This window comes from Zootoca vivipara, chromosome 1, assembly GCF_963506605.1.
Source record: "Zootoca vivipara chromosome 1, rZooViv1.1, whole genome shotgun sequence".
In the NCBI taxonomy this organism is placed as follows: Eukaryota; Metazoa; Chordata; class Lepidosauria; order Squamata; family Lacertidae; genus Zootoca; species Zootoca vivipara.
This window is the reverse complement of record NC_083276.1, coordinates 85971887-85988086: the sequence shown is the minus strand read 5'-3', so window position 1 is coordinate 85988086 and position 16200 is coordinate 85971887. Positions and strand designations below refer to the sequence as shown.

The following is a 16200-nucleotide window of genomic DNA, read 5'->3' as shown; positions in this document are numbered from 1 at the left end:
ATAAGATGCCCAGACTTTTCAGCAGCTTCTGGCTTCTCTTATTTAGCTAATGTGTGACAGACTCACTTGAAAAGAAAATTTTGGAGTTTGAAAGGAAGGGGGAAATGACCCTTGCAGATTAAGAGTAGCAATGTTTTAATTTTTCCTCTTCCTAGGATCAGGATAATTGCTGGGTATGGGAAGGGTCAAGTGCTGATTTCACTCCCCAATTTAGCAAATACAGGTCTGTCAATACTCCTAATGGAAAACTCTGCTGATACACCGCTAGGGCTGTATTCTCATGAGAGGTGGAGTGTGAAATGTGATTTGCGGACTCTAGTAGGTCATGTAGGAAGCCTGTGTTGCTGAGTTTAAGTAGTTAAAATCAGCAATGAATTAGATGAGAAACAAAATAAAAAATTCTTCCAGTAGCAGAAGAACAGTAACTTAGTTGGTCTCTAAGGTGCTACTGGAAGAATTTTATTTTTATTTTGTTTAGATGAGAAAGTCTACCATAGTGTTTGACAGTTCTGATGGCATAGACCCTCACTGCTGGTGCTTCTGATGTGGCGAGGAAGCAACAGTCCTCTGAAAAGAAGTATAAAATCCCTTCTGCTTTCAGCTTTTCAGGAATTAGTAAATGTGCACTTGCCTGTTCTTCATTGCTGCTATATGGGGCTCTAGCCTAGTAGATGGGGGACAACAGCTCTTGAACACTCTAATGCTATGTGGTTTATGCAGGGTCCAACCTCTGTATTCCAGGTTGTCTTTTAATATAGATTTTGACTAATCACAGTAAGCTGTGCAAGCAAATGTCATGACAAGATGTCCAGAGTTGCTACGGTAAACATTGCTTCTTTTATTCAGCAGTAAAAGCAACTTGATACATGGCTTAGCAAACCACACACTGGACAAGCCTACTGAATCACCTCCTCGGATCTCTGAGTTACCACTCGCCCATCCACAATTTCTTGTGTGGTGACCACTACCTTCTTAATGGTCTGTCTCCTGGTGTCTGTAAAAGAGGAATAAAAAGTAACTGGTTAGAGTGGGAAGCCTAGGATGGACACGGGAGATTAGATCAGAGATCAAAATCTTGCTTTTTTAAAAAAAGAAAAAAGCCTGAAGACTGCCTTTTGACGCTGCCAAATGCAACCTCCACCTTGAGGACACCTGTGCAGCTTTCAACTGAGACTGCAACTGCTGCTTGTCAATGAGAAACAGGGCTGGTCCCCAGGGTAAATATGAGTTCACTGGTAAATATGAGTTCAAGCTTTTTATGTATGCATCCAATGCATAAAACTGACTTCCTAAAGATACTTGAGTACAGCCAACTGGCTTGATACAGCATGTGCTTAGAGCCCCTGTACATGTTGAACAATTTACTCAGTTTAGCATTCTTCACACCAAGCCACGGCCAAAAGAGTCCTGTCTGGTAGAAAAGTAAACAACAAAGCCTGGGAGAGGGTTTGAATTGTGAGGTCAGGGGATCAACAAGCAGGTTTCAGGCAGACACAGACATGCTGAAGCAGGCAGCACTGTGCTAAGTAATGTCTCTACTGCTACATCACAGAGGAGAACTTACCTGCTTTGCCTGAGTTCTGCAACTCCCCTCTGAAAATACAAAACATGGCAGCCGTTTGTTTGCTTCATCCTGGGACAATTTGCTTACCGTGAGGGCTTCCTGCTACAGATTTGCTTACACACCTGTGCCACCGAACGCATTGCATTAGCTTCTACAGCCATGTTTCCCATCCGCTGCCTTGTTTCCTCCAAAGTCAGTGGGGTTACTCAAGGGACTTAAATGATTGTTAGCAACCTTTCTATCACTCGTAGCTTGACAAAAACGGGGCTGCCAGCATCAGATGCCATGAGGGCTCCTGCAGCTTTAGTAATGGTTTTAGAGAGAAAATTTCACTAGCAGACACCTTGTCACAACACACGGCTACAATGATAAGAGAAACAGCACCAGTGGGTTTCCCCCTTTTTGCTGTTCTGAAAGATGCAAGTGCCTTCCCATTCTGTACCTGAAAACCACTTGTCTTGGCTAATGGTCTCCCCCCTTCATGAAAAAGCAGAAACTGAGTTGCCTCCTCTGTCCCACAGGGCAGTCAGCTCAGAGGCAGCCAAGTCATTCATGTACTGGTTGCAGCTCTAGCTATATAACTGAAGGTTGCGAGGGTTCAGACTTAATTAGGATGTAAAGCTAAAGGGACCCCTGACCATTAGGTCCACTCGTGACCGACTCTGGGGTTGTGGCGTTCATCACGCATTATTGGCTGAGGGAGCCGGCGTACAGCTTCCAGGTCATGTGGCCAGCATGACAAAGCCGCTTCTGGCAAACCAGAGCAGCACACAGAAACACCGTTTATCTTCCCACACTTTGCACTTTGAGGTGCTTTCGAACTGCTAGGTTGGCAGGAGCTGGGACTGAGCAATGGGTGCTCACATCGTCATGGGGATTCGAACCACCGACCTTCTGATGGGCAAGCCCTAGGCTCTGTGGTTTAACCCACAGCGCCACCCGCGTCCCTGAATGTGAAGGTAGCTCCTGGTATATTTTTATTAGGAAACAAGTTAAATATTTTCAGATACATGAAGCACTAGAAAAATTATGTCCTATGGATAGATACATCACACAGAATTTTGACTAGATGGAGTGGCTGGCAAACTAGCAGATGTAGATTTCTGAAAACATGCCCCCCTACCAATGTCATATTGTGAATCAAACTTGGTAGCATGGATCATACAGGAAAAACCAACCAGGGAGCCAGGATTGGCTGCAGCTTCCTGTCAAATGTAGGCTGGGGAAGGGAAAGTGAGCCTGGTGAAAGAACTCCAGGGACATTCAACAGGCATATGCCCAAGAAGTACAAGGAAGGAAGTCAGGGGCATAACCCTTCATTACCTGTCTGTTGCCCCCTCGATCAAGCTACGATAGTGTTCAATCTCATTCTCTAGCTTGGTCTTGAGGTCTAGCAGGGCCTCATAGTCTCGGGCCTGCCTCTCCAAGTCAGCGCGGCAGGCTGCCAGCTCATCTTGCAGCTTGGCGATGATATGGTTGAGATTGGTCATTTCATTTTGATAGTGCTCTCCTGTGTTCTTCAAGGTGTTCTCCAGTGTGTCTATCTGCATCACAAAATGGTTTGGGCTTGTGCAGTGAACAAAATTTGATACCCTAACTTTTATACAGAATCAGCAACAACAAAAATGAGTGAATATTGGCCAGGACCCCACAAATTCTGTAAGAGCAGCTCTCTTAGCTTAATGAGTTTTAGATTTGTTCTTTCAACAGTAGTACCCTCTGTGTTGACTCACAAAAAACAGCTTCTGAAGCTGAGCAGAGCTTTAAGAGTAGGTTGCTTTATTCATGGAGGAAGAAATAAACTATTCAGGTGGGGGATTCAATATGTTCTATGGAGCTAACAAAAGTCTCTTGGGTGAATTTAAGTCTCTCTTGGGATTCCACCCAGTGCTTGTGCAGCTTTCAGCCATTGCCACACCTTTAAATTTTAAATCATATTAAAATAGACATCTGTGCCAAAATGAATGGCATTTAATAGGCCCAGTCTGTAATATTTTTGCAGCTTGGGGAGGTAGAGCTGGTGCTGCTTGTGAAGCGGAAGTAAGAAAAGCTGCATCCTTGCATAAACACTTCATTCACCCACAGCTGGAGCAAGGAGCAAAAGTGTGTGTTGCTTCTTACAGTATCATCTGTCACTCCTGGAGCCCAGCACCGCAGGTGTGAGAAACCTGGGCTGACTCAACTATTGCATAGGGTGCAGTAGCTGTCCCAGAAAATGGATATGGAGGACAGAACTGTGTGCAGTGCATCACTGGTCCAGCACCCCTTAGCTAGCTGGCTGCCCTCTGATGTGAAGGGCCATGAGCCATTGCTAGTGTTGAAGTCAGGTCAGCTTCTATACACAGAATGGGGGTGAGTGGGGTCATCACAACCTTTCTCTTTAGCAGCAACAGATCTCAAGCCAGCTCTGGGTGCTTGATAAGGCATTGGTCAAAGCAATCTTTCTCACTTCACTCTTCACTCCAAGTTGATTGGTCATAATAAAGTTCCTTTAATTCTAAGTTCAACCCTTAGCTGTGCTAGGTTGAGCTCTTTGCAAGGAAGGTGGGATAGAACTGTAGTAATAAATGAATAATGTTGATACGCAGATGATTGACAAACAGCACGCCAGGAGATGACACTCCTGCTATAAAATAAGTAGTGGTACTTCTTCACTGCCTGTTGCTGCTACATCACATCATGCTTATAATTTGCATCGTGCTATTAATTTTTACAGGAGGAAAAAGTTATTCACTGCTCAGGAGAGCCTCTTATGGCCTATACTGGGAATTGGGAAGGAAAGAGGGCACCCCTCTTCTTACCGTTTTCTGCAGAGTCTGGCGTTCAATCTCTATTCCCTGGAGCTGCCGACGAAGCTCTGTCAACTCACTTTTGGCTTCTTCCAGCGCCTGGGCATTCACATCTGCTTCTTGAGACATGGAGTCAAACTGCAAGGGTGAACAATAATGGCAAAGGGAAGTTAGAGGGTGCAGAGAGCCATGCTCCCTCCTAGGGATGAAACAATCTTGTTGATTTTCCAATCATCAGTTCTCCACATTTCCATGCCATTTTGTGATTATTGTTTTGTAAAGGTCCTCATGAAAAAAATCAGCATTTTAGTGAGTTTCTCCTAATACACACGTTTGCAGGCAAATTCGCCTAAAATACTTATTTTTTCCAAAGCAGCCTCCCCCAATACAATGATTTTCGGTACATTCTTTCCACCGCTACCTGCCACTGAATGCATACTTTACCTTAGTACAGTGGAACCTTGGTTTTCGAACATAATCCATTTGAACATAGACCATTTGACAACCAAGGCGCAATGGGCGATCGGCAAATTCCATTGCAAAAATGGAGAAATGCGCCTCAGAAGCCATTCGACTTCCGAGGCGCGTTCAAAAATGGAAGCATTCACTTCCAGGTTTTCGGCATTCGGGTTCCAAATTGTTCAGCTTCCAATATGCTCGAAAACCAAGGTTCCACTGTATATGTATTCCTGTACACACTGCTTGGTTGGAGAATTGCATTGCAAAATTCAAAGAAGTGTGAATTCTGAACAGTGGCTGGGTTTCAAGTTTGTGTATTGTTTTGGGGGGGAAAGTGAATTAGGTAGATTTGCCTTTAAATGTGAACTCAACCAATTTTCTGTCCCGTCCCTGCTCTTCCCCTTCCCTAGCTCTCTCCTCACCTTGGTTTTGTACAAGTCCTCAGCCTCGGAACGGCTCTGCTCAGCCATTTTCTCATACTGGTTGCGGATTTCAGCGATGGTCTGGCTCAGGTCATGTTTCTGTGGATTATCCACCTGCACTGTTATGTCAGATTTGGCGATCAGAGCATTGAGAGCCTCTACTTCCTGGAGACCATGGAGAAAGGGAGAAAGCCTGTTAGGGGGCAGAGGTTAATATGGCCGTTGGGGGGGGAAGCATTCATCTCCACAGAGAAGCCTGAAATATATGTATACTGTACTTTCCTATTGTTTACTACTGTTTCATCTCCCTTCTATTTTAAGAGTTTAAATCATAAGTACAGTCATACCTCGGTTTAAATATGCCTCGGTTTGAGTATTTTCAGTTTAAGTACTCCGCGGACCTGTACTTCACTGCCAGGTGTCCCCACACATTTTTCTCAGAACATGATTCCACAGGATCTAGAGACCTTACTTATTGTTCTTATTTTTATTATGTATTATGCACTTTTTATATTGGAATTTTATGTTGTGAACAGCCCTGAGATTGATGGATAAAGGGTGGTATACTAACAAACAAACAACAACAACAACAACATTGTGTTTGCAGCGTGAGATATCTCTCAGCTGTATCTGTTGCAACAATGGATGCTAGTCTGGACTTTTTACATGGTCTGTTACTGCAGATCATGGCATCAGTGCAGCTGTCATAGCTTTAATATAATATATACCCCTCAACAAACTATGCACAACTCTGGTACCAGCTCCTACCTTAGACATGACCTAAGAGGGGTAGCAGACAGTTTTACTGTAAAGATCAGCATACTGGTCTCTAGTTTCCAGAAAAGTTTAATCATCACCCTCCCATAAGAAGGAACTAATGCTATGACTAGACCACTCAGTTTCCAACTTAGAACACAATGGCAAACCTGCAGGAAATAAGCAATGCTTCAAAGGGTTTAGTTGTCAGATTATTCACTCACTTAGTTCAGTTGGCTCAAAATAGCATTTGAACCCCAGATTTTCAGTGGTCAGGTAGCTCACACATCAGGCCCTCCTTTTTGCTCTACAGTCTCAAGGATCATCAGTGTGTTTTGCTTAATCACGGCTTGGGTGAGAGATGTTATTGGCTTGCTGGCATAGGATTCTGAAGGGAAGATCTTAACTCTCACGAAAGATACAGTTCTCTCTCCCTGACCTGTGCTCCACTTATGACCAGATCAGATGTACTCACTCTCCATGTTTACGTAGGGCCTTTATTTTACCCTCATAATTAAGGTGTGCATGAACCGTAGGGCTTGTTGCCTGCATAGCTGTAGCCTGAAGTAGCATCTTTCATTCCATGTAAGCTTTCTTTATTCCTCTGGTGTGTGTGAATGCCGTTATTGGCTAAAAGGTTAAGGGCAAGTGTGTATTTACTATGGACACACATACTGACTCCATGGAAAATACCCCAATCCTCTCAGAGCTGTGTGTTGAATACCTGGGGATGGACACACAGCTGGGTTCAGATGCAACCCTCGCCATACTGTTACCTCATGGTGGCTTTTGCGCAAGTGAGCCAGCTCCTCTCTGAGGGACTCCAGGTCCCCTTCCAACTTCAAGCGGGAATAGTTGGTGTCATCGATCATTTTGCGCAACCCATGCGTGTCCTTTTGCACACTGTCACACATAGCCTGCTCTGCATCCAGTCTGGAAGGAGGAAACAAAGGAACAAACAAGTTGCAAGGCTGAAACCAAGTGCAAGTAATGGAACAGACTTCCACTTGACCTTTTAGACCCGGGTGCAAATCATGCTCAGATATTTTCCCAGACCACCTCCACATTTGGGGGTGAGGGTTAACATGATTTAAATATTGATATTAGTATTTTAATCTATTTTCATGGCAATTGGGATGTAGCTGGTCCTCTGTTGTCTCTTCTGGCTCTGGTCTGAGTGTAGGATTAGATAAATGTATCTCTTAAAAATTTAGCAGCAGCTTTCCAAACCTTTCTTGACTGCCACTTTCAGAGAGAGGGAGAGGGAGAGGGAGACGGAGAGGGAGAGGGCTCACAGGTTCACATAGTCATATGGCTTATATGTGTATGTTTTAAAACAAATGTTAAATTTCTATCCCATCATTCAGCTATGAAGTCTCAAAGCAGTTCACGTGATAAAAGCCAATCACACACAAAGAATAAAAACACCAATCAATCAATTTACAAACTGACAAGGAACAATAATCCAACAAACACCACTCCCCTCCTATTATGAAAACAGCAGATAGGGACATAGGAAACTGCCATACTGAGTCAGACCACTGGTCCATCTAGCTCAATACGGTCTACACCAGGCATCCCCAAACTTCAGCCCTCCAGATGTTTTGGACTACAATTCCCATCTTCCCCGACCACTGGTCCTGTTAGCTAGGGATCATGGGAGTTGTAGGCCAAAATATCTGGAGGGCCACAGTTTGGGGATGCCTGGTCTACACTGACTGTCAGCAACTTCCTGGGGTTTCAGGCAGGAGACATTCCTAGCCCTCCCTGGAGATGCCAGGGAATGAACATGGTGTCTCCAAGCCACATATAATCGAATTTACAGAATTTATTGTGAGGTGCAGCATAGCTGAAGAAAGAGATGAGTCAATAAGGTGCAGGAAGGATGTTAGGGTTGGAGGTCATGAATAGAGGTCCCAAGGAACAGACAATTAGCCATGTCAGAACAGAGATTCTATCCTCATGGCCCAGGTATCTTTTACAGGCAATGCAATCATAAGGACTAGAAACATTAACAAATTTGTAGTTGTGTGTCAAATACTAATTTCAATGTAGAACCTCAAGAACTGAGCTAGTAAAATTCCTCCACAAAAAGTAACATACGCTAAAAGTGTGATAGCCAGTTAACACTGAAGAGTGTTAAATTAATTGATTAGAAAGTGAGAATGTTTCACTTTGAACCTGTGAGAAAGCAACATTTTTGAATCTTCTTTGGCATATGGAATGGTTAATTCAACACGCAAACACCCCAAGAGACTTCATTATGATTTCTCCTCACATTTAGGTAGGTGTCTGTAGTAGAATTATACACTTTTTCCCCATGCCTGCTTTTATGGTACAGTTTTTGTAAAGGTTTGTAAACAAAACAACTTACTTATGCTTGAAGTCATCAGCTGCCAACCTGGCATTATCGATTTGCAGAAGCAGCTTAACATTGTCCAAATTGAGGTCTTCCACCTGACATGGGAAGGAGCAGTTGTATATCAGTAATGCATGTACAACACAATCCTATGCAAAAATCCCACCGTGTTCAAATAGGTTTGCATCAATCCCATATTCTCAGCTCCTGTTGAAAATCAGCTGAACCTTAGAAGCTGACAGGGGGTTGCAGCTTGAATAATCAAATGCATTTGCAAAGCAAATGAACACATTTGTTTTCACGTGCATGGCAGACATGTTCTTTGAACCATTGCATTTGGTTATACAAAATAAAATCTAGGAACTTGTGAGCATTTTCACCCCTCCCATTCTGAAAATCTGGTGATATCTGCTGTTGGGAGGGAACAGTTAGGAATTGTTACTTTGTTGTTTTTCAGTCCTGACTCTGCTCTCTGCTGTGTGCTGTGTGCAGTTTAATATCTTCTGTAGACAAGATGGCTAAGTGAGAGGCTGTAACACTCACAAAGCCAGATCTGTAAATATGCAGTAGTTAATAGAAATAAATGAGGAATGTTTTGAAACCTCTACAAATGCTTCTGCTGTTTACTGCTGATTTGGTGCTCATAAAGCCCAGTTATGAGTCCATGATTCCCGGGTGTATGCTGAAGGTGTTCCAGACGTCCTGCCCAGGCATAGGGGCCTAAGAAGACCTGGACAGATCCTGGCATTTACCCACATATGGTAGCAGGCGGATGGTTGCTGGTAGCAGACTGGTGGTTGCAGATGGCTATTGATGGTTGGATAATTGGATGTTTCTGATCCATTTCCATCTGATGCTGCACATCGGAGTTGAGCTGTGAGCTGAAGCTGTTTTTCAAGCTGCTGTTTGATTTACAGAAAGGTATGTTGCTGGCTGCCAAGAAGACAGCAGAGACGCTTTTCCAGTTTGCCTGTTAATTGTGCTGAGTGGGGAGAGAAGTTGCTGAAAGAGTCAAGAGTATTTGGGGTGCATGAAGGGAAGTGTCTTGCTGTTAACTAAACACAGGCATGGCTTCTGCACATTCTGGCCAGATGTCTCTATCTTTTCCTCTCCTTACACCAGAGACCTATCCTACGTGGCAGGTCAAAATGAAAGCACTTTTACAAAGGGAAAAGCTTTACCATACTATAGAAGATGACCCCCCCAATGAGGATGATGATGGATGGCCAGCGTGGCATGAGGCAGACATGAGAGCCAGGGGGACAATTATTCTGAGTGTCCAGGACCAGTTGTTGGTCAATTTGGAGAACCAGCAGACTGCACGGGCTGTTTGGAATAAACTTCGAGATATGCATCTAAGACAAAATGCAGGATCCAGTGTGCTTTTCTTTAAAAAGCTGTGTAGGCTGGAATTACAGAAAGATGGTGATTTGCCCAGCCATCTAGCCCAGTTAAAACGTCTCAGACAGGATCTTGTCCAGCGAGACTTAAATATTTCAGAAGCTGTTTTTGCAATGCTTATCATAAACAGTTTGGATGAATCTTATGATGCTGTAGCTGCTCAATTGTCGTCTTTGCCCAATGACCGTCTAACAGAAGATTATGTGTCTAGCGTGCTCTTGAATGAGTGGGATCGCAGACAGACTGCTAGAGAAAGCAGGGACAAGGCTGTTGGAAATGCTTACAAGCCTTCAACAGGGGAAAGTGAAAGTGTTGCAAAAGCTCTTAAAATGCGCCGCTGTTTTTCTTGCGGAGAGGTCGGCCATTTTAAAAATCAGTGTAAAAACTCTTCAAAGAAGAAGAGCAACTTCAAAGGCAAAAGGGGAGGAGGCCGAAAACCCCAAGGGCCAGCTGCATCAAAGGCTTTGATTTCACGCAGTTCTAATCAACTCACACGTTCTGTTTTTGTTGTCGACTCAGGAGCCACAAGGCACGTGGCCAATGATAAAAATCTCTTTCTTCATCTTGAGAAACAGGGAGGAGCAATTCATCAAGCGGATGGAACGACTATTAAAAGTTTGGCTCAGGGAACGGTTTCTTTGCAGAGCCTTAATGCAACAGTTAAAAATGTTATGTATGCTCCTCATTTGCAGGATAATCTCTTGAGTGTTTCTCAGCTAGACGCTCAAGGATTTAAAGTGGTGTTTGCAAACTCTCGGTGTGAAATTCTTCGAGATAACAAACTCATTCTTTATGCTAAGTGTGTTGATGGTTTATATGTATTGCCTTTTGTTACAGGTACAGCTGCTGGAGCAACTAAAGAAACTGAAAAGGCATGCTGTAATATATCAGTAGATAAGAATGAGAAATTGCATAACCATTGTATTCATGATTATCATCGTTTGTTTGGTCATTTGCATTTCCAGGCAGTAGGTAAAATGCAAAATATGGTTGAGGGCATGAAAGTTCAAAAGTGTCCTTATCATATGAAATGTGTCTCATGTGCAGAGAACAAAATTAAGCAAGCTCCCAAAGGTACAAAATCTGGGAGGGAGGTTAAGAAACCTTATGAGATTGTGCATGCAGACTTGGTTGGACCTCTAGCGCTCTCTAGAGGAAACTCATGTTATTTTTTGGTTCTGATAGATGCCTATTCTAGATATGTTTGGGTCTATATGTTACAAAAGAAGTCTGAAGCCTTCTCTAAGTTTCAAAAATTTTGTGCATGGCTCAGGAATGTTCACGATGAGCATGTACGTTGTCTTTTCACTGACAGGGGTGGAGAATTTTGTTCAGAACAGTTTGAAAACTTTACTGCAGAACAGGGCATAGAGCACATGACTGCCACGCCCAGATCTCCATGGCAGAATGGTTTATGTGAAAGAGTAAACCAGACCTTGCAACAAGGAATTAAAACTCTGTTGCATGATTCAGGCCTACCCAACCCCTTTTGGGCTGAAGCTCTATCGTGTTTCACCTATATTTACAACCGCAGGTATCAATCAGCCATTGATTGCACCCCATACGAAATGCTGTTCAAAAGGAAACCGTTTGTAAAACATTTAAAAATTTTCGGTTCTGAAGTTTGGGTGCACACTCTGCAAGGTGACAAACTGAGCAAATCTGGTCAACATGGCATTTTTCTAGGTTATGAAAAAGGTTCCTATCGTGTGCTGATGACAGACACAAACACAATTAGGCTGACCAGAAGCATGGATTGTAATCCAAAATGGGACAAAGTTGGCATTTTTCAATGTCATCCCATTTCAGATGATGAGGTGGTTAAACCAATTAACAAAGAGGCAAAACCTGTAATTGATGCTGATGGTAGCACAGATTCTGACACTGATACAGATGATCAGAATGAAAAGACCTCTTTTAAGAAATCAGATGGGTCTGACACTGATCTAGAGGTAGAATCTTTGCCAGATACAGGTCACCATTCTCCCAAGGAGGAGGAACCAGACCCAGAGGATCCCAGAGTATTGCGTAGATCTGAGAGAACTACCAAGGGACAAGCACCTAAACGATTTTCTAAAGAATTTGCTAAAGCTGCTATTTCAGATATGGCTGCCACTAGCAATCCAAACTCAGTTTTTGAACCAACTAACTACAAAGAGGTTCAAAATTTACCTGAAAAAGATGCCGAACCTTGGCTTAATGCCATGAAAGCTGAATTGAATTCCCTAAAGCAAAATGACACGTGGGAATTGGTTCCAGTAGAACCAGGCATGAAACTTGTAGACAGCAGGTGGATTTACAAAACCAAGACTGATCAGACTGGTAAAGTGGTCAGATATAAAGCCAGATTAGTTGCACGTGGTTTTTCTCAAGTTCCTGATCAGGACTATCATGAGACATATTCACCGACAGTCAAATTTGAGACAGTTAGGCTGTTGATGAAAATTGCTGCAGAAGAGGGCATGACCATATCTCATCACGACGTAAATACTGCGTTTTTGTACGGAATTCTCAATGAGAGTATTTACATGTCACCGCCAGACGGAGTGCAGATAAAAAAGGGAATGGTGTGTAAATTAAAAAAATCCCTGTATGGTCTAAAACAAAGTGCTCGATGCTGGCACACTAAGCTGACAGAAGTGCTGTTTTCCTTAGGTTTCAAGCAAGGAAAGGCTGATTCTTGTGTTTTTGTTAAAGAATCTAACCAGCACAAATTGTACTGCATTTGTTTTGTGGATGATATTTTGTTTTTCTGGAAGGATGCAAATATTTACAAAACCACTCTTGCAAAACTGCAAAAGCATTTTGATATGAAAGACCTAGGGGAAGTCAGCAATTATCTCTCACTGGAAGTAGAGAGAAATAAGCAAGGTGATGTTTTGCTGCATCAATCACGTAAGATAAATGATGTGATTGAAAAATTAAATCTGACAGATGCCAATTCTGTAGACACCCCCATGGTCACAGGGTACCAACATGATACTAATGCTAATGTTTTTCCTGACACTACATTGTTCAGAAGTGTGTTGGGTAAACTTAGTTTTATAGCAAGGTGCACAAGACCAGACATTGCTGTTAGCGTAAATTTGCTCAGCAGATATGTAAATAAACCTACAGTGCAAGACTGGAAGGCGCTGAAACGCATAGTTAGGTATTTAAAAGGCACTATGCATTACAGGTTGAAGCTTACTAGCCAAAACTCTGGAGGTCTTGAGATCTATGCCGATGCCAGTTTTGGTAGTGATACAACTGATGGCAAGAGCACCTCAGGTGTGTGTTATTTGTACAATCAGTGCCTATTTGATTGGTCTTGTAAGAAACAGGCAACAATAAGCATGAGTTCATGTGAAGCAGAACTCAACGCTTTAAATTTTTCCCTCATGAATGTAGAGTGGTTATTGCAACTATGTGAGGATATGAGAGTTAAAATTTGTTGTCCAATTCAAGTTTATCAGGACAACAAAGCCTGCATAGAACTAATCCATTCAGAAGGGTGCAAGCAAAGAACAAAACATTTGCTAATCAAATTGCACCGTGCCAGAGAATGCATTCAGAAGGGAGTTGTAAAAGTCTCATATATGCCAGGGAAAGAAATACCTGCTGATGCTTTGACTAAAGCTGTTAATAAGGAACAACTTGGTATATATGTAAAGAAATTGCTTTTGTGCTAGATTTTCATAATGGTCAGAATGAAAAGGGGGAGGTTGTGAGCATTTTCACCCCTCCCATTCTGAAAATCTGGTGATATCTGCTGTTGGGAGGGAACAGTTAGGAATTGTTACTTTGTTGTTTTTCAGTCCTGACTCTGCTCTCTGCTGTGTGCTGTGTGCAGTTTAATATCTTCTGTAGACAAGATGGCTAAGTGAGAGGCTGTAACACTCACAAAGCCAGATCTGTAAATATGCAGTAGTTAATAGAAATAAATGAGGAATGTTTTGAAACCTCTACAAATGCTTCTGCTGTTTACTGCTGATTTGGTGCTCATAAAGCCCAGTTATGAGTCCATGATTCCCGGGTGTATGCTGAAGGTGTTCCAGACGTCCTGCCCAGGCATAGGGGCCTAAGAAGACCTGGACAGATCCTGGCATTTACCCACAGAACTGATGGCTGCAATGTTTGCTCTGTGCAGAGTGGGCCATTTATGAGACTCCATTGTGATGTGTAACTTGTTGGTAATGAAAATCTGAATGACTGAATCTTCAATTCAGTGTTCCTGTTCTATCATATACTACTACATCAATAAGATGTGTTGTTGTTTTTTCTCTACAGGCTGGGTGTATCCTAGCTGCATCACGTTTCATGTGATTCCCTGTCAAACATTGTGTTCCAGGAGAGCCCTTCCTTCTTTTTCTTTTAAACTGATGTGAACCACTTTGAGAGTCAATGTCAGAACAGTGGGATAAGAACATCATAACTCAACACATAAGCTACCCTTCATTTTGAGCCACTCTAGTGCATTATGGGTGGACTAACCCTTGGGACCAGCTATAAAAAGCTGATGAGCTGCTAGCTAGTGCTCAGCTCTGGGAAATTTCCTATGAATGAATCTACTAGGTGAGATGCTGCACATCTCAGCACCTTCAACCCTGGTGTTATAAGAACATGCTGAAAACCAGTTGGGCAGAAATATAGATTCCACCAGGTAGTCAAACAGGTCATCCAAGGATATTAGCCTGAAAAGAAAACTACACCTACCAAACCAAGGCTCCAGATTTCCAGCTACTCACAGCTTTTCAAATATGAGCTTACAACAGGCAAACAATTGGAGTTGTATGCCTCACTATGAGACCAATACATTACAGCTGTGCTTTATTTTTGGGGGGGGGGGGAGGCAGGTGTTAGAAAGGGGAGGATTAGGTAATTTTTCCAAGGAAGTTATTACATCCCCACATTTTGGAAGTGTCTAGATTCTCCTTTGTTTGGACATGCAAGCATCCCGTACAATGAAGAAAAGAAAGTCTATCAAGAAGGGGTTTTATTTCCATAAATTGGGGGGGGGGAATAAGCTTGTATTTTTAACCAGACTGTTGCTAAACTGTCAAGAGAAAACAGGATTTAAAAGTTATATGGGTGTAGAGAGGGGGCTTGGTTGCTTTCTGGAAAAGCTGGAAAAACATTTACACATGCACACACATCAAAATTTATTCTAGAATCCAAAGTGCATCTCCTCCAATTTAGTATTTAGCAATTACATATCCTTTTCATTGGTGTTCATATGGATTGTGGCAATACCATGTACACAAAGTGCTCTGTACATCCTGTGGCACTTTTAAAACACTGGAATATAGGAAAATAATATTATATCCATATCGCAAATGGCTTTAAGGCTGAGCCTGGCTCCTTTACACCAGTTCTCCTCCAGTTCTGCTTTCCGCCATTCTCTCTTTCCTTCCAATCTGTATTAAGTCAATGTGTCCCCTTGCCCACTGATTCTACTCGCCCAATTTCTGACCTTTCCACCCATGATTTTATCTTTTGCACTCGCCCTGGCTCTTGCTCATTTGCCTGAATCGCCTGGATTTACCTGCAATACAAACACTCGGGCAGCAAAACGCTGGGAATGCTTATGCGCAGGCACGCTTTCCAGCGAATCCCATTGAACATAGTGGGGAAGAAAGCGTGCGTGGAACGAACCGTGGCCTCAGTGGGCGTAGCTGTGTTGGGGTCCTTGAAGTGTTGGAATGATCTGCGGAGAATCACCTGAAAGGCGCTCTACTATCCTCTCTAGCCATGCCCACCAGCGCTTTGCGTCCCCTCCGCTCGCATCCCTTTCCCACCTGCCAGGTGTTTCACCCCGTCCCTTTCAGCCGCGCCCCTCACCTGCTTGCGCAGCTCGGCCAGGGGTCTTTCGCAGGCTTCCCAGTCTTTCTGGCCGATCGCGCCGGCCTTGCGCGCTCGGATGGCGGCGATCTCCTCCTCCAGGGCTCGGTTGGCCAACTCCAGCCCGCGCACCCGCTGCAGGTAGCCGGCCAGGCGCTCGTTCAAGCCCTGCAGCGCCTCCTGCTGCCGGCCCGGGCCCAGCCAGACGGGAACCACGTCCGCGCTGGCCCGCGCCGCCGGGAGCGCCGCGTGCAGCCGGGACAATGAGAACCAGGAGTCGGAACCGCTGGAGCTGCCGCGCACGGAGCCCGCGGAAGAAGCCGGATAGAAGCGCCCCGAGGCCGCGGACAGGGAGCCGCTGCGCGGACGAGAATAGGAGAACGACATCGCGCCACCTGGCGCGCTGGGCGCCCGCACGGGCCCGTTATATCCCCCAGGATGCTCATTTGCATGTCCAGGTAGCGGCCAGCCAATGGGAGAGAGCTTAGCTTCCACATTGGTGGAAGAGAAACCGTTTGCATAAGCCTCCTATGTTTGCACGAGGGATTTTTTTTGGGGGGGGGGAGGTTGCTTTCTCACAAACTTTGGCCAGCCTTTCAGGCGCTCGCCTTGGACCGCCGTAATAATCTC

The 16200-nt window shown here is 43.9% G+C and overlaps 1 protein-coding gene across 2 annotated transcripts; it reads right to left on the bottom strand.

Annotated features, from left to right (window-relative positions):
* Nucleotides 1-802: 802 nt before the first annotated feature.
* LOC118091209 (keratin, type I cytoskeletal 18) lies at nt 803-15989 on the bottom strand. Of its 2 annotated transcripts, XM_035127922.2 has the most exons (8): nt 15571-15989; nt 8365-8447; nt 6767-6923; nt 5235-5399; nt 4366-4491; nt 2888-3108; nt 1565-1593; nt 803-994 (listed from the first exon to the last, which is right to left on the bottom strand). In XM_035127922.2, exons 1-8 carry the CDS (start codon nt 15955-15957, stop codon nt 897-899), a joined length of 1266 nt encoding a protein of 421 aa, XP_034983813.1. In that variant the 5' UTR covers nt 15958-15989; the 3' UTR covers nt 803-896. The 2 variants fall into 2 exon arrangements, with proteins under 2 accessions (XP_034983813.1, XP_060134337.1); XM_060278354.1 differs by lacking the exon at nt 1565-1593 and having other exon boundaries at nt 832-994.
* Nucleotides 15990-16200: the final 211 nt, after the last annotated feature.

Excerpts from the sequence above, each read along its gene's own strand:
- LOC118091209 (XM_035127922.2), bottom strand. The coding sequence starts at position 15,957 with ATGTCGTTCTCCTATTCTCGTCCGCGCAGCGGCTCCCTGTCCGCGGCC. Across the intron at positions 4,492-5,234 it reads AGGACTTGTACAAAACCAAG|TTTGACTCCATGTCTCAAGA; the intron begins GTGAGGAGAGAG and ends TCACCCTTGCAG. Across the intron at positions 995-1,564 it reads GCAGAACTCAGGCAAAGCAG|ACACCAGGAGACAGACCATT; the intron begins GTAAGTTCTCCT and ends CCTCTTTTACAG.